Source organism: Canis aureus, chromosome 6 (assembly GCF_053574225.1).
Source record: "Canis aureus isolate CA01 chromosome 6, VMU_Caureus_v.1.0, whole genome shotgun sequence".
NCBI classification, from domain to species: Eukaryota; Metazoa; Chordata; class Mammalia; order Carnivora; family Canidae; genus Canis; species Canis aureus.
In genome coordinates, this window is record NC_135616.1 from 13925244 (window position 1) to 13949902 (window position 24659).

The 24659-nt window shown below is 35.2% G+C and overlaps 2 protein-coding genes across 3 annotated transcripts in view; one reads left to right on the forward strand and one right to left on the reverse strand.

The window, feature by feature from the left end:
* THOC1 (THO complex subunit 1) overlaps nucleotides 1–3330 on the forward strand; it is a 54271-nt gene extending 50941 nt beyond the window's left edge. Inside the window, exons 19-21 of the mRNA XM_077900206.1 lie at nucleotides 1224–1371; nucleotides 2123–2198; nucleotides 2909–3330. Coding sequence (XP_077756332.1) covers nucleotides 1224–1371; nucleotides 2123–2198; nucleotides 2909–3204 — 520 coding nt within the window. The 3' untranslated portion in view covers nucleotides 3205–3330. The remainder of the gene's footprint in view (nucleotides 1–1223; nucleotides 1372–2122; nucleotides 2199–2908) is intronic.
* Nucleotides 3331–5339: 2009 nt separating this feature from the next.
* The window catches only part of USP14 (ubiquitin specific peptidase 14), a 44634-nt gene continuing 25314 nt past the window's right edge, over nucleotides 5340–24659 (reverse strand). For both annotated transcript variants that reach the window (XM_077900208.1, XM_077900207.1), the window contains 11 exons: nucleotides 22836–22894; nucleotides 18727–18857; nucleotides 17744–17824; nucleotides 17294–17379; nucleotides 15244–15358; nucleotides 12708–12773; nucleotides 12462–12554; nucleotides 11324–11452; nucleotides 7387–7447; nucleotides 6913–7020; nucleotides 5340–6273 (listed from right to left, as the gene is read on the reverse strand). In XM_077900208.1, the coding sequence (XP_077756334.1) occupies nucleotides 6122–6273; nucleotides 6913–7020; nucleotides 7387–7447; nucleotides 11324–11452; nucleotides 12462–12554; nucleotides 12708–12773; nucleotides 15244–15358; nucleotides 17294–17379; nucleotides 17744–17824; nucleotides 18727–18857; nucleotides 22836–22894 (1081 nt within the window). In that variant the 3' untranslated portion in view covers nucleotides 5340–6121. The remainder of the gene's footprint in view (nucleotides 6274–6912; nucleotides 7021–7386; nucleotides 7448–11323; nucleotides 11453–12461; nucleotides 12555–12707; nucleotides 12774–15243; nucleotides 15359–17293; nucleotides 17380–17743; nucleotides 17825–18726; nucleotides 18858–22835; nucleotides 22895–24659) is intronic.

The following is a 24659-nucleotide window of genomic DNA, read 5'->3' on the forward strand; positions in this document are numbered from 1 at the left end:
ATTGTTATCTCCATTTTACAGTTAAAATGAGGCAGAGGGTGAATCATGTATCGAAGTTCTTATCTAGTAAATGGCAGAGCTAGGAAACCACTCTGGCCTCAGGGCCCTGCTCTTAATTCCAAGATTGTCACATCTTGAGTGTTCAGGGTATCCCTAACGTCTGAGTGCCCAGCTCAACAAGTACTTGTTGAATGAATGAATGTGATAGTCCTCCACAAACCTTGGTTTAAGGACCCGAATGAGATGGATTTCTGGAGAGTAAGTTTGTAACTGGCAGGGAATTTTGAAAACGCTTAAAAGATTGAAATTGCTTAAATGGAAATGTGTCAGAGAGGTAGGCTGGTTAGCTGATGAGTACCATGACATCAGTTTGGCAAGACAAGAGTGTAGGAGTAGTTTTTCAAGTACCAGCACACATTAAAAGTAGAGGCTCATTTATAAGATTTATATAAATAAATCAGGTTGCTACTCTTAAGAACTTGGGGGGGATCTTTCAGAAGACTTGCGAAAACTCAGAAGAAATCTGTGCTCTGGATTCTTCTGTAGCTTGACTGGTTCTGGAACATTACCTTTAGAATTTGTGAGGTGTCCATTTCTCACTTGTGTACCCCCTAGTGCTGTGCTTCATTTAGGAACAGTTCATGGATTCTGTCATCACTGCTTTACTCTGTTGGCTTTTTGATGTTTCCCTTTTAGTTTTGGAGCCATTTTTATTCATGGAGTTTGGTATTAAGCAAATTAAACAGATGTTCTATAGATGGAAAATGATGTATTGATTGGATTAATATGGTCCAAGCTCAGTGCTGAATTTATAAAATACTCTGAAATTCACACTTGCCAGTGGCATTGCCAGTATGGATATCAACTCACTGAATATAGGAAACCGATTATTTTTTTCTAAATAGGTAGATGATTACTGTCTTGCACATAGAACATCTAGATAGTACCACATACAAACGGACTTAAAAGTAAAACTTTTCAAGTGTGTTTGCTGCATGTGAACCTGCTTTGTCAGATTCTGCTGGTTTCTAGTATTATAAGTGTACTGCATTCTGAGAGGTTCTTTAGGAGTGAGATCAGAATGAAAAGAATGGTGCGCCTTCAGCTACTTAAGAGTATAGAATGTCACATGATAAAGTTACATTAACTAGAAGGCATATAGAAATAAAAAAACAAAAATAAAATAAAAAACCGTAATACAAGATTGACATTTCTTTTCATAGAGCTGTGAACAATTCAAATTATGGTTGGAGAGCCCTGAGACTATTAGCACGAAGAAGCCCTCACTTCTTCCAGCCAACCAACCAGCAGTTTAAAAGTTTGCCAGAATATCTTGAAAACATGGTAATAAAGCTAGCAAAGGAATTACCAGTAAGTAATATATATAAATCAATGTTTTCATATTCTTTACCTGTTATTTAAAACTACTATCGCTAAGAATCTGAATGTACAGTTTATCATGTGGGAAAAAAAATCCTCTGCAAACCTCCATGTTTAAGAATAAGAAAAAAATGCATTTGAGTATACATTTCTAGGAAGTACATAAAGTAAGTGATAAAGTAACTTAAACTATATGCTCTGTAAAAAGTTTATTAAAGCCCACAGTACTTTGGTTAAACAGTTATCCCACTTGTAAACTCAGACTTGAATTTTTTTGCCAATGCATTGTCTTTTTATCAAAAGGAATCTACAACAGGTAGCAGTAGGCATCTTAGCCTATCCTTCTACTCTGCTCTCTTTTCCAATACAGTTTTCTCATTGTTTACTATAAAATGGTCATAACTATACTATAAAATGACTCAAAAATTTTAAGAACCTGGTTGCTCCCTATTTTTCTCCAGCCCTTTGTTACCATATACTACATATTTCCAAATCGTCTTACCGTACCTTACTGGCTACCTTTTTCCCATGTGTGGGGGAAGGGGAGTCTTTCCCATCCACTCCTTCTCCAGGTTAACACCATCCCATTTGTGATCCTTACCTGACGTTCACATTTAACATGCTCAAGGGTAAAGTGCTGGGCCCTCTGTGGGTAATCTCAACCACTCATGTCTAAACCAAAAGTATCCCAATTATTTTACAAGTCGGCATTCTTTTTAAACATTCTTCTTCCTCATTTTAGCCTCCTTCTGAAGAAATAAAAACAGGTGAGGATGAAGATGAGGAAGATAATGATGCTTTACTGAAGGAAAATGAAAGTAAGAATTGAATTTTCTTGGCTCTTTTACAAAATTGGAAAAGATTGGGGTTCTTTGTTGAGAGGTACGTTATTTGATCTACTTCTCAACTTCTACCATTTATCTCAACTGTTTCTTATAGTGAGGAATTTTTAAATACATTTTATGCAGTACAATTTGGAAGTGATGGGAAGGAAAGTACTTATATTTGAAAGAAACTCACCCTTTAATTAGGGGAATGGGGGTGGCAATTAGAAGGGAGCAGCTGCTTCATAATTAACAATAGAGGCAGGCAGCAGCTTTGGCTTTAGAAGTATTGATTCCAAAAAAAAAAAAAGTATTGCTTTCCTAGTGATCATGACTATAAAAATAATATTCAACCCATGGAAAATATAGAAAGGCGCTGTTTTCCTTTTAAAATAAAGCTTATGGGCATCTGGGTGGCTCAGTGGTTGAGCATCTGCCTTTGGCTCAGGGTGTGATCCCGGGGTCCAGGGATGGAGTCCTGCATCGGGCTCCCGCAGGAAGTCTGCTTCTCCCTCTGCCTGTGTCTCCACCTCTCTCTCTGTGCCTCTCATGAATAAATAAATAACATCTTAAAAAAAAAAAAAAAAGCTTATGAACGGTAATTAATAGTTTAGTGGCTCCGTATCTTCTCAGTTCTGTTGTATATTTTGAATTGTACATATCTTTGTGCTTTGTACATAATTGACATTTCCTGTGTTTTCTAGGCCCTGATGTTCGGCGCGACAAACCTGTAACAGGGGAACAGATAGAGGTGTTTGCCAGTAAACTGGGTGAGCAGTGGAAGATCCTGGCTCCCTACTTGGAAATGAAAGACTCAGAAATTAGACAAATTGAGTGTGACAGCGAAGACATGAAGATGAGAGCTAAGCAGCTTCTAGTTGCCTGGCAAGATCAAGAGGGAGTACATGCAACACCTGAGAATCTGATGAACGCACTAAATAAGTCCGGATTAAGTGACCTTGCAGAAAGTCTAACTAATGACAATGAGACAAATAGTTAGCTTCTTTCTTTCTTTCCTTTTTTTTTTTTTTTTTTTTTTATTAAAGCTGTGATAAGATTTTGTTACCAAGCAGCATTTGATAAAGAGGTCCAATGGTTTTGGTAAACAATAAACATTTTTATAACAGTTGTTGTACAGTTGGCTGGTGCTCCAAGAATAACAGAATGCATATTGGCTCTTGATAACTGACTTCAGGGTTTCAGGAGATTTGAGTAGGTTGGGAAAATGGCCAAACTAAAGGTCACAGATTTTTGTTAAAATATTTATAATGAAGCTAGTAAGCAGTTATTTAGGGAGTATGGTGTTTCCTAAAATACACTATGCCAACTTCGTTTCCTGCATGCCATTAGTAGTTACAAAATTTAACTTGCTCTTCTGAAAATCCCAGAATGACTTTCTGAAACCATGTGACGAGTCTTCATGCTTTAAAAGCAGAGAATCAGTAAACAATGGTCCATTTCCCAACTGTTTTTACAAGTAGAATTTTATCAGTACACAGCTATGCTGATTCCTTTAAATATCCTCTATGGCTCCTTTCAAGCTACAACAGCAGTTAAGTAGTTGCAAGAAAGACTGTGAAACTTAAAATATTTACTATCCACCCCACCCATTGAAAATGTTTGCCAACCCCCTACTTCAAAAGAAATAGGATAAAGTCTTAAACGTAGTCCTTTTAGCCTTACAGAGATTATAAATAATTTTATAATTATTTATAAACCTCCTAAGTCCTTAAAATTGGGATGCATACTTCTGGGATTGTTGTAGATGAAAGCAGTCTATAAACAGCAAAGCTATGTGTAGTAATGGCTAGAGACTCTACCACCTACTTTTCCCATTCTCACATAAGCATAATTACCCTTCAAGGGCCCTAACATTAGGTCATCATTGTTTTGAATCCTGAAAGGCTGCAAAGTGCATTTTATACTATAAATGTTCTTGCTTGGGCTTAACTTCACAAACTAGTCCACTGGTAATCCAGTACAGCTCTAATATCAAAAGGGCCTCAGTGCTTCATGGCACAGCATATAAGGCACACTCAGGAGTCAAGACATTTTCTTGACCACTCTCCCAAAGACCTTATATGCAAGGCTGAACTCTCAAACAGCCTTGTTTAAAACACTGGTGTTAAGTCCAATTTCTTATACTCAAAAAAAAATCTTTGGAATAATGCTTATTTGGATCAAATAAAATGAAATCAATTTTTATAACAAAGAATTATAATTTTAAAATTCTAACTCCACAGAAGACATATACTTTGTTCTAAACCTACCTCACTTCATCTAGTAGCTATAACATCCTGCAAATCAGAATTCTAATTGCTAAATTTACATCCTCAAAATTGTTCACACCAAGTAAGACCGTGAATAGAAAATGCAGTCACAAGCATCATAGCAATATCTAAAAATCATTACCCTTCTTATGGTACCCTCTTCCCATTCTATTCTGTACCTTCCCCTCTCATTTAGCTGAAGAAGGTATTTACAGAAAAGTTTCCCTGAAATGCTTATTTTATCCCCTAGCGTTTTCAGAGTTTATCACATTGTTTGAAGTTGAGAGGAAAATGGTCATTATTCTCTAGGAATCTAATAGTTCCAGTGCTGTGCTCTGCAGAGCATGAAAACAGCGTAAGGAGATTTCATGATAATCCCCCAACTTCATTTTATATACCTAACTCAAAATCAGAGACAAATGAGCTCATTTCCTAACGTCTGTCTAGCAATCAAGGCTCTTGAAACAAAAATGAGGAACTAATTAATTAGAGAATGTATTAAAATGTAAGAAACCTACCATAGTGAAACACCACTTACTCTTGGTATTTTTACGATCACTTTAAAAATCACTGCTATTAAATTCTGAGACATGAAGATCTTGAGACGAGAGTAAAAGCATCAACTAAGCCAAGGGAAAGATAGACCAATAAGCATCGTTGCATTCAGCATCCAAAGAATTCTGTTACTTTTACAACTTTATATTTCTTTTAAACAACATAATGTGAGAGGACAGAACATTTTTCAATGGATGCTTAACAGAGTAAAACTAACCACCTGCAGCAACTACGTGATACTAGATAGACCTAAACTTAACCCAAGCTCCAACACTCAGACAAAAGACTTGAGGTCAGAAGCTGTTAGTCCCTCTTTTTTTCTTTTCTTCTTCTTTTTTTTTTTTTTTATTAAATAGCCTCATATTCTAAAAATAAGCAACCAGAGCTTGTCGACTTCTTTTAAGGTTGATTACTACAAAACCATTGCAAAGTTAAATATACAAACCATAGTACATCAGAGACACACAATAATAAATGTATAATCAAATGTACTATTACTGATCACAATTTATTTTAAAGTCATGAAAAGCCAGCAACAGTCAGGCTGGACAAATACTTGATTGTACCCATGTTTCCATGGGATGTAGGCAGCAGCACTGAGTAACACAATGAGAGCAACACTTACTTCCTTTCCACATCCTGGCAAAATTTTTGTTAGATAAGGCAAAGGATGGGCAGCTATGAATCACCGGTGGTTTGAACCATGCAAGAACAACAACAAAACAAGAGTAATAGGTGTGCAATAAACATCTGATTGCTGAATCCTGGGCTGAAAAAGTCGGAGAAAAATTTATCACAGAAGGTGAAAGGCATTTCAAATCAGAATTTTTAAAAATTAATGCAAGAAATAAGCTTTTTAAAAATGTCTTCCTGCAACCCTTAACAGGGCAGCACAGTCCAAAGGCAATTTTCTTTTTTCTGTAATTTTTTTTTAGGTTGATCCACTAGTGGTCTGCTTTGCCCTCTTTTGTTCCACATGAGAGGGGAAACACATAAAACCACCTAAATATCTTCCTCTACAGCTCTGGATTACACAAATGGTCAACAAATAACATTTATTTCACACCTAAACATAAATAGCTAAAATGAAGATTACTGTTCACTTTCCTCTTCCATTATTTCAACTCTGCGAGGCCCATAGAGTAAAACATATGCTATATGCCAGTCTCCACCACCAGAAAGCCGCAAGATATCCTCTGGTGTCACGATGCTGACCTTATCATCATCAAACTTAATCCATTCATCTAAAGAACAAGAGAAGAAAATTAAATTAACATCATAATGGTTTTCTCAGTTCCATTTCAAGAAAGGCACGGAGTCATTTTGTGCACAGCAGTACTCCATGTGCCATACTAAGTTTTCAAAGTGTAGTCCAGGGACTACTCAGGCTTCAAGACCATTTCAGGAGTCCCATGAAGATCACAATTATTTTCATAACACTACTAAAGCATTATTTGCCTTTATCCCTCATTCTCTCAAGTGTGCTTTGGAAATTTCCAGAAGTCACACGATGTGTGATAACGAGACTAAATATGCAGAAACAGGAGGATCCAGCTGTCTCCTACTAAGCCAAACAAAACAGACGTACAAAAACAAATCAATACTATTTCTTGTTATTTTTTTGTTTTGGAAAATATTGCTATTTATGTGATAAGTAATGGGTTTATTATTGTCGGTTTCCAATGAATTTCTCAGTTTTAATTTCTATTATAGTAAATATTAAGAGAATCCTCAAACAAAAGCTCTTTGTGGACCTCAACAATTAAGAATGTAAAGGGGTTCTGAGACCAGAAAGTTTGAAAACCACTGTGATACAAGATGTGTACTAAATAAACTATTAAAATAATTAACAACTGAAAAAAACAAAACAACAGAATCCTTACCTTGTTTCCTTTTCACCCATGATACGTAATGGCCTGAAGAGCTAGACCTTCCTTGATGTGTTAACACTGCTTGTAAGTCATAGTATCCACAGTTATTGGAGCCAATGTCTAAGGAAAGATGTAAATCCAACAATATCAAACAATGAACAGACATGTGCTTTCTCAAGCTAGGTACCAAGCAAGAAATCTGAAGGTCATCCTAGAGAAGTACTACTTTATTATTAGAATTCAGTAAAATACTACAGTTTAAAGTTAAGGATTTATGGAAGATATTTTAGGAAGTATGATATTCATAGAACTACCTGCTAAAAAGACCAGTCTAATTAAATTGCATTTTAAGAAATCTTTCTTTTTAAAGCATGATATCTGAAATAAATAGGTAAGTGCCAAGACAGTAATTTTACCATACACACACACACACACACACACACACATATACACGCCAACTCAATTGAAAGAATTTTTTCCACTTACCATCAGCAAAAGAGAAAGGCTCATATTTAACTTCTTTCTGGGGACTACTCTTTTTGTCACTCTGAGGAGAAAACAATTTGATTTTAAATCATGATATTGGAAATCTATATTCTTAGTAAGTATTCATTTCCACAAATCTCTACTGACTACAATGCAAAACACTACCTTATATTTACAATATAACATAGTTAACATAAAACCGTAAACCCAAAGGATCTACACTTCAACAATATACAATATTGTATGTATAGTAACAGACCCTCTGATTATAGGACCAACTATAAGCCACTAAGCCTAGAGCATACCAGTGAATATAACAATACCAACAAACAATGCTGCAGGGTAGAAAGCCCAATGCTATATTTTTACCAAAATACTATCAAACCACATAGGATAAAAAAGAAAGTTACATTAATAAAACAGAAAAGTCAAATTATGGCAACTAACATTAAATCTAAGACATGGCCACCAGCTCAAATGAACTGAATGAACTTAGCTTAAATGAACTGAAATATTTAATTCAGCAAATATTCCCCTAATATTGAAAGAGACATGATTTATCATTTCAGACAAAGATCTTTAGTGGGAATTCCCTGCGTCAACCCATTTAAGTGTGTAACACAAAATTAAACTTATCTAGGCATATGGGCAAAGTTCTTGAAAATTATAATGGTACTGAACAGAATGCAAGTAGTTTAAAGACAGCTGGAGTGACAAGAAGTCAAAGGATCCTACAATTAAAAAAAAAAAAAAAAAAACGGCAATTATGACAACCATTCCTTTTTATGTTAAAATCTGACACCTAGAGCAAACAGGTATACAAAGAAAATGATTTTTAAAAAATTGTAGATAAGTCAAATTAGAATTCCATTATTATGTTCAAGCAACCTACAAGGCAATAAAGAAATGAAAAGAAGAACAAAGGAAAAGCAAAACAAAAGATTTAACTAACAAATCAAGTTACATTAAATGTAAATGGTCTAAATACACCAATACGAGATTAACAGGGTGTATTAAAAAACATGATCCAACTCTATGCTGTCATTAAGAAACTCTTCAAATACAACAATATAGGCAAATTTAAAGTAAAAGAATACAAAAAGACATCATGCAAACATTAACAAAAACAAAACAGCATTGGCAATAGTAATATCAGAAAAGCAGACTTCAGAGTAAAGAAAATTACCAGGGACAGAGAGGGACATTGCATACTATAAAAGGGTCACTCCATCAAGAATACTTAACAATCCTAGAGGTGTATGCACCAAATAACAGAGCTACAAAACAGGCAAAGCAAAAGCTGACAGAACCGAATGGAGAAACACGTAAGACCACAATTTTAGCTTCCTCACTCCTCTCAAAAAACTGAAAGAAATACCCCACTCCTCACAAAAATAGAACTAGAGACAAAAACAGCATGGTTACAGGAACTGGTTTCTCTCTCTGCCTATATCTCTGCCCCTCTCTCTGTCTCTCTCATGAATAAACAAATAAAAAAAAAAAACTAACAAAAATGGCTAACACAAGAATATTGACCCCACCAAATTCTGGCAAGAATGCAGAAAGTGGATCAGTCATATACTGCTAACGAGCATCTAAAATGGTAAAGTCTCTATGGACAACCTTTGACAGTTGCTTTAAAAATTAAGTATACAACTACCATACAATCTAGCAATTATATTCCCAGGTATTTATTCCCAGAGAAATGAAAAGTTATGTTTACACTAAAACTGGTACATGAATGTTTGTATCAGCTTTATTCCTAATAAATGAAACTAGAAACAATCCAGCTGTCCTTCAACAGTTGAATGGTTAAGCAAAATACAGTAAACAGGCATACCACTGAATACCATTCAGCAACAAAAAAGAAGGAACTACTATACAAAATGACCTGGGCTAATTTCCAAAGAATTATGCTGAGAAAAGAAAATCCCAAAGTTACATACTATATGATTCCATTTAGATAACTATCTTGAAATGACAGAACTATAGAAATGGAGACCAGGTTAGCATTTGCTAGGAATTGAGGAGGAGGTACAGGGCCAAGGGAAAGTGGGTTTGGCTACAAAGGGGGCAGTATGTGGAATCTTTGTAGTGATGAGTATGTACGGTATCTGGACTGCATCAAAATATCCAAGTTGTGATAATGTACTATTGTTTTGCAAGACATTACCACAGGGGAAACTTGGTAAAAGGTACTTGAATCTCGTCATATTATTTCTTACATGTACATGTGATTCTGTAATTATCTCAAAATACAGTTTAATGTTTAAAAAGAAGTATTTAACATACACACAATAATTTGCAGAAGAATTTAAATTTGATATATAATATCACACTGGAAAGATTTCTAGTTATCAGGAAAAATCTTTTTCATTGTGGGGGGGGGACCAACACAGTTCAGCTGTTACCTTATCTGAACCTAAAATAATACAACTTATTAAACATAAAATTTCCTAAGGTCATGATTTTAGCAGTTGCAGGCATACAAGCTGCACTTATTAAAAGATACAATTTATCACACCTGTCAGAATGGTTAAAATTAACAACACAAGAAACAACATGTGTTGGTGAGAATGCAGAGAAAAGGGGAACCCTTGCCCACTGTTGGTGGGAATGCAAGCTGGTGCAGCAATTCTGGAAAACAATATGGAGGTTTCTCAAAAAGTTAAAAATAAAAAAATAAAAATAAAAAATAAATTTTAAAAAAAAGTTAAAAATAGGGCAGCCAGGTGGCTCAGCGGTTTAGCGCTGCCTTCGGCTCAGGGTGTAATCCTGGAGACCCGGGATCGAGTCCCATGTCAGGCTACCTGCATGGAGCCTGCTTCTCCCTCTGTGTCTCTGCCTCTCTCTCTCTTTCTCTCTCTCTCTGTGTGTCTCATGAGTAAATAAATAAAATCTTAAAAAAAAAAAAAGTTAAAAATAGAACCACCCTATAATCCAGCAATTTGCACTACTAGGTATTTACCCAAAGGATACAAAAAGACAGATTTGAAGGGATACATGCATCCTAGTGTTTACAGCAGCATTATCAACAATAGCCAAACTACGGAAAGAGCCCAAATGTCCACGGACTGATGAATGGATAAAAATGTGCACAACATACACACACACACACACACACATATATAATGGAGTATTAACCATCAAAATTTTGCCATCTGCAACAACGTGGATGGAGCCAGAGTGTATTATGCTAAACGATGTAAGTTAGTCAGAGAAAGACAAATACCATACAACTTCACTCACATGTGGAATTTAAGAAACAAAACAGATGAACATAGAGGGAGGAGGAATAAATAGAGACAGGGAAACAAACCATAAGAGATTCCTGATGATGGAGAACTAAGAGTTGTTGGAGTGAGGTGGGTGGGGGATGGGCTAGATGGGTGATGAGCATTAAGGAGGACACTTGTTATGATAAGCACTGGGTGTTGTATGTAAGTAATGAATCACTGAATTCTACTGAAAACAATATTGCACTGCATGTTAACTTGAATTTAAATAAAAAATAAATAAAAGATACAACTTATTTGTCATAGCAGGCATAAATGAACCAATACTCTACACCATGAATTCCATCTAAAAATAAAGATAACTCCAAGATTTATAAGGAAAACAATAAAATACACTGAAAATACTAAGCAAGATTTTATGTGAAGTGCTCTCAGGAGGTAAATATAAACAGAATAGAGGCTATAGACTACAGGAGAAAAAATATTAAGCTTACTCTACCATAAAGGGCCCATTTACCATAAGTAGTTCTTTTTCTTATGCTAAAATACATGTAAACTTTGTATATGTGCTAAATAAAATACAGGTTCATCCATTTTTACTAGGGGATTAACAGTAATTACTAAAATATTAACAAAGTAATTGCTGAACACTGATTAAAGATTAAAATATTAAGAGGAGAAAATCAACAATAAGAACCTACTGTCTTTGGCTGCTGATTCACTTTTTTATCTTCTAGATCCTTAAATTTTGATCGAAAAGAGACCATTTTCTCCTGAAGTTCTGGTGTACACAGTTCATACACATCCAACATAAGAGGAAATTTAACATCCTATATACAAACCAAAAAGAAAAAGTAAACATCTTTATAAAGGTAGTTATTTAAAATATCTATCATACCTTTAATGTAATACTTTCATAATTCAAATGAAGTTGAAAACAAAATTTATAAAACTCACTTGGAAATCTATGCAGCTGAAAACATCAAAATGCTTATATTCAATCTGGTCCCAACTTTTGTTCTAAATAATCTCCAGGCCCACTGTGGGGTTTGAATTCATGGCCCTAATATCAAGAGTCACATGCTCTACTGACTGAGCCATCCAGGAGCCCCTGGTCCTAACTTTTTAAGATTAAAAAAAAAAAATTCTTTTAACTTTTTTTCCAATATTTTTAAAATCATGACTCCGACCACAGAGGAGTTACCAAAATTTATATGAAAAAGAAGCATTACAGAAATATTACATCAGGGCACCTGGGTGGGTGGGTCCATTAAGCGTCCAACTCTTAGTTTTAGCTCAAGTTGTAATCTCAGAGTTATGAGATTTCTCTCTCATGTCGGGGATTTTTCTCTCCCTCCCTGTGCCCCTCCCCTGCTTATGTGCACACTCTCTCTCTAAAATAAGTAAATAAATAAATCTTTTTTAAAATAAAAAGGTGGGACACCTGGGTGGCTCAGCGGTTTAGCGCCTGCCTTCGGCCCAGGGCGTGATCCTGGGAGTCCCGGGATCGAGTCCCATGTCGGTCTCCCTGCATGGAGCCTGCTTCTCCCTCTGCCTGTGTCTCTGCCTCTCTGTCTCTCATGAATAAATAAATAAAATATAGTTTTAAAAAATGAGAACTGAAACTTCATATTTACATAAATAAAAATTAATAAAAAGGAAAATAGATAATTCCAATACATAGTCTTAAGAACCACTTATCTAATGTTAATATATATCTTTCCTACTTAGAGTATTTCAAAAAAAGTCTATCCCTAAATGAAGAAAGAAACCTATTGTAAATTAGGGATTGCCTTCAAAGAATTACAATATTTTATTATACTGAAGTTCGTTACTAACCTTAAGAACTTTAGCATTCACAGATTCCTTCTCTTTATAAAAAAATCGAACCATCTGAATAGTCAAGTAAGCAGGTAGTCGGCTGATCTTGGACTGAGGGGGAAAAAAATGAAAGAAATCCTATCACATGCAAATACCACACAAGTTTTTAATTCCTTGCTTTGGTAAAAACAGACTGCATAAAATTAACTAACTGGAAATCTTCCATCAAAATGGATTCAATTTCAAAAGGAATGCACAACTTACAGATTTGATATATAAAGCATTTCTTTGCAATGTTGGAGACTGCTTAGTTATTTCTTCCTGGAGTCGCTAAAAAAAAGAACAGAAGACCAAACAATTTTAGTTTTAAAAAATCTTTTTCTGCAACATTTTTTTAATTTTTTTTAAGTAAGCTCTGTACCCAAAGTGGGGCTTGAACTCATAACTTCAAGGATCAAGAGCCCCACGCTCTTCTGACTGACAGCCAGGCAACCCTAGAGTAACACTGTAAGTTCTTTTAAAAACTAGTATTATTTAATAAACAATATATGTCAATGGATTTATACCACTAAAAAATAATCTGAATGAAGACCGTGTAGGAGGCCTCTTAGATATGCCTCAGTTCTTAAAAGGTAGCAAATAATTTACACTGTGGAGTTGATGATCTGACCTTCTGAGGTGTGAACTCCTCAAAATATAAATAATGTTTGAAGTTTTAAACTGTTACCCAAATGTTGCTCAGATTTATACTGTATTTCATATAACATAAAAAAAAGCCTTATGACTTCTACCTATGGATTCTCAGAATACTCATAATGGAGGACAATTATGAGAATGTAGGAAACCCTTGTTCTTTATGCTTTATATATAAAAGCCTTCTAGAGCCAATTATTTTCAAATTTGAGGAAAGTCATCATAGAGAAAACCTGTTAATCTAACAATTATGGAAAAGCTTTTAAACACATACATATCTTAACCATCATGTCTGCCTTTCCATTTTTTACAGCATGTGCAACACTCAGGGAGACAATTATCCCCTCTGGGCATCATATGGAAATGATAATGATAATAACTGCAATCATAGTGCTATTGTTAGAAGTATGTAAGTAAGTATGTGTAAAAAACATGGACAACCATTGGGCATATATTCTATATTCAATAAACATTAGCTACTATTTCTAATATCAAAAGAAAGTACTACTAATGTGCTGTGCTTTGTAAGAATACATAAGAAATTAGAAATAAAAATTTACTGTTAATGTTCACTATAAGCATGTTACTTAATACAATTTCTTTAATTTTTTAAATATTACTAATCACATTATAAAAGGAATCACCATGTAGTTTTTAACATTTAATCGTCTGTTTGGCAGCAAAAAGGTAAAGAAATATGGAGCCAAATTACTCTAGAATATTCAGAACAAATGATGATGATAAATGATAATGATGATAAAGCACCTAAAAACGGGCAAGACAATACAATATCTCATAAAAACATGCTTTTCAAGAATGCATATCTGGTGTGATATTACTCATCAAGTAAGCTATAGGTGTTACTGCCAATCCACTACCACTAGAAGTGGTATATTTAGTTTTTCTAGAATTTTACAAAATTATGAAGAAAAATATCATACTGGAGAGTCCCTGCCAAAACATTCCATTCTACACTCTCCGATTACATTTAATACTTCATGTTTTGATGCCCTGAAACTTGCACATCATAATTTTTTCAGGACTATTAGTGGTGAGCTATTATTTGTAAGCTTTTAAAATGAACTTCTCTTAAAAGTAGTATGCCTCAGTATCAGAGGGCAGAGAATAGTACTTTCTATTTGTCTCTTACGTCTGCATTTACCAACCTCTCCTTTTACTGATCTTATCTCAAACAGTAGATGGGAACTCTCTGATGACAAGTTATCTTGTTTATCAATGCAATCCCTGCCCCAATTCATTGCCTGTCCTTTAAGACATGTATATATTTCCATATCAAGTACTTAATTAGCAAGCAGAACTGTTATATTTTATCAATCTGCTCATTAGAGTGCATTCTGTAGTATGAAAACGGGGAAAGAGTACTAATTAGAGTATCAAGTTCTAGACCTACCTCTGCCACAAAGAATGAAGTCACTACATTCTAGGGCCTCCACTGCAATGCTGGTGCAAAGGCAGAGGGCCTACATGGCCTGATTTACATAGTATAATTACAGTTTATACCTTGTCACTACTAATACATCTTCATTATAATACCCTTAGAGGCCTCCTGCATGCCTCTGGTCACAACATTTTTGATGACCTATCAATACACAACCTTGTGTTACAGGTGTTTCTATTTAATGACAATTCACTAACATCGTCTTCAGACAACTACATTATAAATCATCCCTGAATGAAGCTTTATCTAACAAACATTTTCTCCTTAAGGCTTTTCTAATAAACATTCACACACAGCCTTCTTGGGCTTAGAACATGAGATGGCACTTCAGCACTATGGCTGAAGGCCATTTTAAACAGCAAATCACCAACAGAAAGCACAAAAATGCAAAAAGTTGTGGTACTAAAATTACTGTAAAAGGACACTTGTTTATAGTATGAGCTGAAACAAAGCAGAGCATCACCTCTTTGGACCTCAGGGGAGACTGTGCTCAGCTACTCAAAATTTTTGCCACTTGGAGCATGTCTACAAATAACCACGAAAGTGCCACAAGTACTGATGTTAGAGTTAGAAATAAATTTTAGCAAGTAGGTGCACCTGCAAACACAGAATCCATTTATAATGAGGATCAACTGTAACTGATCTTACCAATTTAAGTCCTGTAAAAAGATACTTGACTTCTTGATTGATAAAACAGCTAAGCTGAAGCTGATTTTCCTTTCCTTTAGTAACCTCTTCTTCTTCGGATTCTGTACATTTCATGCTTTAGGAAATAAGATAAGGAATATACTAACAGGCAATCAATTTGTTATAATAAATTATATGTTGAATATAATAAATTATCCTCATGCCATTAAAATAGTATCAATATTTGCAAATGATATCTAATAAACGGTTAGTATCCAAAATATACAAAGAACTTATACAACAAAAAATAGTCCAATTTAAAAATGGGCAAAAGACATAAATAGAATAGACATTTCTCCAAAGATGACGTATAGAAGGCTAACACATGAAAAGATCCTAAACAGTACTCATCATCATGGAAATACACATCAAAACCACATCACCACCTCACATCCATCAAAAACACAAACAAGTGTTGGAGCACGTGGGTGTTTTGTTAAGCGTCCGACTCTTGATTTCAGCCCAGGTCATAATCTCAGAGTTGTGAGATCGAGCCCCACATTGGGCTCTGCACTGGGGATGGAGCCTGTTCAAGATTCTCCCTCTCCCTATCCCCTACTTTCACCTCTCTCTCCCTCTCTTGGAGAAAAAAAAAAATTCAAGTGTTGGCAAGGATATAGGAGAAAAAGAAACCCTCATGCACTGTGGGTAGGAATGCAACCTGGTACAGCCACTATAGAAAACAGTATTGGAGGTTCATTAAAAAATTAAAAATGGGAGTATCATATGATCCAGATCTAGTAATTCCACCACTGGGTATTTACCCAAAGAATATGAAAACACTAGTATGAAAAGACCGATGTACCCCTATGTGTACTGCAGCCTTATTTACGAAAGCCAAATTACAGAAGCAACTCAAGTGTCCATCAAAAGATGAATGGATAAAGAAAATGTGGGGGGGGGTATATAAAATGGAGTATTACTCAGCCATAAAAAAGAATGAAATCTTACCATTTTCAAAAAGATGGGCAGATCAGAGATGTAAAATGCTAATAAGTCAGACAAAGATGAATACCATATGATTTCATTCTCAACAAGAATGAAGAAGGTAGGTGAGGGTATGGGTGAAATAGGTGATGGGGATTAAGAGTACACTTACTATGAGAGCACTGAGTAATGTATGGAACTGCTGAACCACTATATTGTACATCTGAAACTAATGTAATACCGCATACTAACTATACTGGAATTAAAAAAAAAATCAATAGCATCATTCATTGGTGTTTAAAACATTTTGGTTTCCCAGATTTGTTTCAACATACTTTAAAGTGCTTCATGCACTTACCAACAATATTAGTAATGAAAAATAAAAGCAATAAAAGGATAAACTCTAAACAAATATAAGTTGGTACTTATACAGTCTTAAAATGGTTTTTGGGTTTTTTTCTTTTGTTTTTTTAAGGTTTTATTTACCTTTTCATTAGAGACACAGTGGAGAGAGACATAGGCAGAGGGAGAAGCAGGCTTCCTGCAGGGGAACCTGATGTGGAAGTCGATCCCAGGACCCCGGGATCACAACCTGAGCCAAAGGCAGGTCTCAACTACTGAGCCACCCAGGCGCCCCCTTAAAATGGTTTTAATGAAAGATACATAAACAGTAATCTTTAAAAGTTTCTATTCATGACCTAGAAGATAGTCCTTCCCTGAATTCTTGAATTCACATTTTATGAATTGGTTCAATCTCATGTGTATCATCTGGCTGATACACTCTGTTTCATACAATTAAAAATTGATTCCCTATTAAGTGTTAATGAGGTTGACTGTGCTAAAGATATTCTTAAGAAAAAAATAATGAATATCCTTCAATCCAACAAAATAACATAATCCTAACCTTTAGGATTACTCTGATGTATTTTTCCAAGTTTCATTACATCTTTTAGGCATAAAAGCCTCTGAAGAATTTTTCTACATACTCCACCCACCACTCCAATCAGTCAATAATGCTATTGCTACCAATGCACTTTAGTAAGTTATCAGTACAGTCTCAACAAATTTTGGCTCATAAGGATACGTAGTTTCAAACTCAACTCCGAAGAACTGATCAATTAAACTTTTCTTTTTAGATGGTGTCACTGCTGATGCAGATGAAGAATCTGTCTGCAAAAATTAAAATGAAATAAAAATTCCAACTTACTTTATATAGATACTAATGTATACTTTCCCCACACAGTCCAGGTTTAGTAAATACATTATTTAAGCTTTTTAAAATATAATCAATTTCTGTAAGATACTTCTACTGTTCAAAAAACATTACCAAAAGACTACAGATGCTCAATAATATGAAGTTTAATAAATAATACACTGAATTCAAGTGTCAAGTGTAAGCTTTCAAATTCCAACTACAAATTGAGCACCTAAAGTATACAAGTACATGTCTATCTATTAGGATGAATTAATTTCAAGTGTTTGGGCTCATGGGAGTGTAATTATCAAGCTATAATCACAAATACGTTTCAATTACCTCTTTAACAGAATCATCCTCTATGGCTTCCAATTTCTGTTGCAATACTCGCATCATTTGTATCCAACATTCATTAGCATCCTGTAATTTAAAAATGCCAAAGTAAATAATCCTGGCTGTGATACTATTTTGTCTACAAAATCCTTCTAAAAGAATTACCGTTCCCTTAGGAAAGGAGAAGAAAGCTCTTTTTTAATTTAAAAATATTAAGTCAAATTAGATATCACAGGATCTTCAAAACAATGAGGAATTCCAGAATATTCATTCAAGAGATGTTCACTAAGCTCCTCCTTATGCTAAACACTGCTTTAGACACAAACAAGGCAGCGACTAAAACAGAAAAAGTTCTCAATGGGGACATAAACAAAATGTACCATAAATTCACTTAAAGAGTTATGAATTTAAAAAAAGCAATATGGGAGTAGAAAGTGATGAGGGGAAAGGAAGTGTGTGATTTCAATAATCATCTACTCTGATGCCTTGACATTTGAGCCATGAGACCTGAATGAAGGGAGGAAGCAAGCCATGAACTTATCTGAGAGGCAAAGACATAAGAGGAAAGAAAGACCCTACAGAAAGAGGATACTGGAGGGCTTAAAAAATAACCAGAAAGCCAGTGTATGTGCAAGCCAAAGAAATAAGCAACAGGGGAGAATGGCACATGTTAGGCTCAGAGAGGGAGCCAGGAGCTAGATTATTCAGAAGTGGGATAGAAAAATCACTAGGAAGTAATGAACAAGGGACCAACATAATCCTATATTCATTTTATAAAGGACTCTGGAGGCTGTGTGGAGATTGAAGAAGGACAAAAGCAGAAGCAAGATGATAGCTAACAGACCACTTCAGGCAAAAGATAATGATGTTGTGAACTAGAGAGGACTGATAAATGCAAAATGTTTGGAAATACAAATAAACATGGTAAGTGTACAACACCCAAGTTTTACATTTACAAAATGAAAACCACAGAATCTTGCCCTGTTTACCTGTTGAAGATATTGTCCTTGTTCACCCTTCTCCGCAAACTGTGGAAAAGCCATGTGCAAAAACTGCAGTAGAATAATAGGTGGAATACTAGAAGAAGTCTTATCCATGGAATCAAACAAATCTCTAAGGGCTGAAAAACAAAGCAAACATTGCTTTCATAAAACAGTGACGTATTTAATACATGTTACTGTAAATTAATTCTAGATTAATACAAACAAAAAACTGCTGAGTTGTATTTTTAAATATATCTACTCCTTTTGTAGTTGTCAAATTCCCAATAAGAAAAAGATTTGTTTTTAAATCTGAAGAACTGACCACACTTTATAATGTAATCACTAACTATAAACAACTTCTAAGCCCTGCCCCTTAGTCTCTCTCTTCTTGCCAACCTTTGTCTTTCCAAACAAAGCAGAGCATATTCATTCAGTACAGAGAACACATAACCTCTGTCTAGGGATCAAACAGGCTAATGTTACTGTTCTGGTACTAAGCCATTATCAGGCCATCAGGTCATACTCTCAACCCACTTCCCTTTAAGCTTGTACATGGTTCCCATTTATTCAACTCCTAAATTTTAAAAATCTGTTAAACATACTTCCTGACTATACAAATAGCTAAAACCCAAAACTAATCTGCCTTCTTCAAAATCTTTCCTCCACTATCCTCTTTCACCTTCATAAATCTCATGGTCATGGACTGAGCCCTCCTCTGGGAAGTTAAGAATACTTTTCTTCTGCTGACTTCTTAGCTATCACACCTGGCCCTTACTTCATGTACAGCAGATTCTAGTCTAGCCTATCTGGACATGTTTTGTTAACTAATACGTGAAATGTTATCTACCATTATTACACAAACTGAAGCCCAGCAAATAATACATCTCAGCACAAAGCCATTGCTTAATAAAATGTTCCCAAATAAGACAACTAAACATGGTGTTTAAAAATATTTTTTGGATGGACAGCCAAGATTAAGGTATCACTACCAATATAATATTTTTTAAAATAAAAAAGCCTAGCCATTCCTGGGTGGCTGTGGTTGCCTATGGCTCAGGGTGTGATCCCGGAATCAAGTCCCACATCAGGTTCCCCAGAGGAAGCCTGCTTCTCCCTCTGCCTATGTCTCTGCCTCTCTCTGTGTGTTTCTCATGAATAAATAAAACCTTTTTAATAAAATAAATTAATAAAATTAAAAAACCTCAATTATTATAACACTTTAAAAAGGTACACATTACTCAAAATAAAAAATGACTTAAGATTTAACATATACCATAAACAGAGCATCTCAAAGTATTTCATTAGTTTGAAAGAGAAGGGTCAAAAGTGCACTGTGCATTAAAAGAGACCAGTAGGGCAGCCCTGGTGGCGCAGGGGTTTAGCGCCGCCTGCAGCCCAGGGTGTGATCCTGGAGACCCAGGATCGAGTCCCGCGTTGGGCTTCCTGCATGGAGCCTGCTTCTCCCTCTGCCTGTGTCTCTGCCTCTCTCTCGCTCTCTCTGACTGAATAAATAAATAAATCTTTAAAAAAAAATAATAAAATAAAATAAAATAAATAAAATAAAATAAAATAGACCAGTAGGATATGACAACTACATCCAATAGGTGATTCTAAACTGCCTTTCAAAGCAAAAAAGAAAAACAACTTTATAATGGGCAATATTGGGTTAATTTGCCAAAATTTAAGTAGTTTATATTTTAGAGTACTTTATCCATGTGAAACGCCTAGATTTTGAAAAATGGTAACTGTCTTATGGTTATAAATGTCCTTATTCTTGGGAAATACAGACTGAAGTATTCAGGAATAATGAATACCTATACTCTCAAGTGGTTCAGAAAAAAAAGAACATGGTTATAGAGAATGATATATCAGATGTGACAAAAAGTTAATAACTGGTGAATTCTTGGATCTATTCTTTGCACTAAATTTAAATTTAGCACAAAATAAAATTTAAAAATGAAGACAGTATCTTTCATCCCTTTAATACTACAAGGCTCATAGGATACCGGAGAAGTTGCTGAAATTCCAATTACTCTTAGATACAAGGAATCAAGTAAACTAGATATAAGGCATCATACTTTTCTCATTAAAAACTTCATTTCAGGGATCCCTGGGTGGCGCAGCGGTTTGGCGCCTGCCTTTGGCCCAGGGCGCGATCCTGGAGACCCAGGATCGAATCCCACATCAGGCTCCCGGTGCATGGAGCCTGCTTCTCTCTCTGCCTATGTCTCTGCCTCTCTCTCTCTCTCTGTGACTATCATAAATAAATAAAAAAAAAATTAAAAAAAAAAAAAAAAAACTTCATTTCAGCAAATAAATCTACTTTCAGGAAAAAAAAAAAGCCAAAGGACAATCTCTAATCCAAGTGACACAAAGAAATCTACTGTTTATAGTATTACAAATTAACAGCTGACCACAATGAGATACCACTTCACACCCCTAGGCTGGCTATAATCAAAGACAAACAATACAGAGTATTATGAAGGATACAGAGAAACTGGAACCCTCATTCATGGAAGAAACAGAAAATGATGCCAACTGCTTTGTAAAACAGTCTGGCAGTTCTTCAAAAGGTTAAATATAGTTACCATATGACCCAGAAATCCCAATCCCAGATACATACGCAAGAGATTTAACAACATTATATCCACAGAAATGCTTGCACAAGTTTTCAGCAATATTTTTAATAGTCAAAAAATGGAAACCACCCAAATGTCTATCAGGATGAAAGGACAAATGGAATAGGATATATCCCTATAAAAGAATCTTATTCAGTAATAAAAAAGAATAAAAGTACTAATACATACTACAATGTGAATGAACTTTGAAAATATTCTAAATGAAAGAAGCCAGTCAAAAGAGACTACATACTGTTCCATTTATGTCAAAAGTCTCAAATAAACAAATATATTGAGACTGACAGTAGATCAGTGGTTGCATAGGGCTGAGAATGGTGCTGGGGTGCGGGGGAGAGGGGAGAAACAGGCTGAGTGCTAAAAGTCACAGTTTCGGGATCCCTGGGTGGCGCAGCGGTTTAGCACCTGCCTTTGGCCCAGGGCGTGATCCTGGAGACCCGGGATCAAATCCCACATCGGGCTCCCGGTGCATGGAGCCTGCTTCTCCCTCTGCCTATGTCTCTGCCTCTCTCTCTCTCTCTCTCTCTCTCTCTGTGTGACTATCATAAATAAATTTAAAAATTAAAAAATAAATAAAAAATAGAAAAAATAAGTAAAAGTCACAGTTTCTTTTCCAAGTGGATGAAAACATTCTAAAATGGACTATAGTCACCACCAGTTGCTACACAACTCTGCATATACTAAAAGACAATGAGCTGCACACTTTAGATGGCTAAATTGTATGGGATGTAAATTATATCTCAATAAAGGTGTTATCAAAAAAAAAAAAAAAAAGGCATGGCTATAAACATACCTTATTGACCTAACCCAATGATTTAAGTGTATTCATTTGTAAAACTGTCCCAGAATGAATGCAGACAGAATACATGGTCTCATGTAACAAAGAAAGAAGTTATTTCTATCCTTTAAGAATTTGTTTCTCGGGATCCCTGGGTGGCTCAGCGGTTTGGTGCCTGCCTTTGGTCCAGGGCGTGATCCTGGAGTCCCGGGATCGGGTCCCACATTGGGCTCCCTGCGTGGAGCCTGCTTCTCCCTCTGCCTGTGTCTCTGCCTCTCTCTCTCTCTCTCTCATGAATAAATAAATAAAATCTTTAAAAAAAGAAATTGTTTCTCCTCAATCATGCATGATTTCCTTACACTAACACCACTAAGACTCTCTTACAATGACTGCATCAACTACAATAAAACTTATCTCTGGATATCCCCAAATATATATTTTACTAATAGAACCTAAAGCCAAAATTAACCCAAAAAAATCCAGACTATTTTTCAGAAAAGACAGACATCACTGGTTTATAATTTGGATAATAAAATAAGCCCTAAGTTGTTTAACATTAAGTATAAATACTCCAATTTTAATGAGATGTTTTACAAAACATGTTTTGTAAACTGAAAGCTACTAAAAAAACTAGAGTGAAAAATAACATTTATTGAATACTACATCATCCTATTGAAAAGGAATATATTTAAGATACAGACCTGCAGTAATATACTGTGCTGAAGCCATTTCCCCTGAAGCTCTCAAGGCACCTGCATACCTGGGAACATTAAGGGAGAATTAAATAGGATTCAATTCATTCTGAAACACAAAAGGGAAGAAACTAGTCAAAAGAGCTTATTATGACACCCTCAAAGGCAACTTTATCAGAGTTGTTCCCATCTTTCTATTTTCTTCTCTTCTGGTCTTGTTCCTTTAAGCATTCTATAGGCAAAAAAAGGGATACTAAAAAAAAAGAGAATTTAGATGAATGAAGTCCACTTTAAATTTTTTCTCCTAACTTATTTAAAAACAAACATTTCCTGGGGTATTTGGGTGGCTCAATTGGTTAAGTGTCTGCCTTGGCTCAGGTCATGAGCCTAAGGTCCTGTGATTGAGCTCTATCCAGCTCCTTGCTCAACAAGGAGTCTGCTTCTTCCTCTCTCTCTGCCCCCCTAACTTGTGCTCTCACTCAAATAAATAAAATATAAAAAAAAAAAATTTCCTGAAAATATGAAAGAAAGTACACATTTTAATGTCCACTATTGCAAGGAAAATAAAATATACTTTTAGAAATAAGAAAAAAACATTAGATCAAAAACCATAAATCAAAACCAATACACCTACATTCAGCATTAACATCTATGTAACATTAAATAAGTCACTTAAGGGATGCCGGGGTGGCTCAGCAGTTGAGCATCTGCCTTTGGCTCATGGCATGATTCCAGTTTGGGGATCGAGTCCCACATCAAGCTCCCTGTAAAGAGCCTGCTTCTCCCTCTGCCTGTGTCTCTGCCTCTCTTTCTCTCTGTGTCTCTCATGAATAAATAAATAAAATCTTTAAAAAAGAAAAGTCACTTAATTTTCAAGTCAGTCTATTTACTTATAAACTGCAGTGTTTCTATTAAGGGATTTCTACATTCACTTTCAATTTATAATTCTCATTTAATTTACAACAGCACAAAGGACTGGCCATTCAAATGAAATAAACTTTAGTATTCACTCATACAATGTCTTATGACACTGGATCAGAAATTATCATTCAGATAATATCAAACATTGGGAGGCAGGAAAATGACTGCCTATTCACTATGATTAAAACTATACTTATGTACTGTACACACACTGGAGGGACTATAAAATGAGAAAGATTGGTTATCAATCAAGGCTGGCAAGAATGTGGAACAACCAAACTATCAATACCATCAATAACATGGATAAGCTTCAAAAACTATGCTGAGTGAAACTAAGCCAAACCAAAAATAAATTAGATTCTATACATTTAAGTTCCAGAAGGCACAAAACTAGTATGAGACAAGTAGTTGCTTACAGAGCTGGGTGGTACAGGATATGAAGACTGGAAAAAGGTACGAGTACAAAAACTTCCTGGGATAAGGGAAAAGTTCTATACTTTGTAAAATGGGTTACAGAGAATTTGCTTTATCAAAACTGATCACACCAAATACAGACAGATATTTGATATTTACTAGATGTAAATATTTCAATATAAAAAAAAACCTCTGGGTTATGTAAATAGAATGAAAGAGGTCAAGAAAACATATTAAAATATATCTAATTAAAAAGTTCTGTTTCTTTTTTTAGATGTTTTGGAAACTGCTGTAACTCAAGTCTTTTTAAATTTTTCAATACACAATTCATAATGTCTAAATTACATATGTTCTTTTATTTATTTATTTTTTTTAGATTTATTTATTTATTCATGAGAGACATACAGAGAGACAGAGAGGCAGAAATACAGGCAGAGGGAGAAGCAGGCTCCATGCAGGGAGCCTGACGTGGGACCCGATCCTGGGTCCCCAGGACCA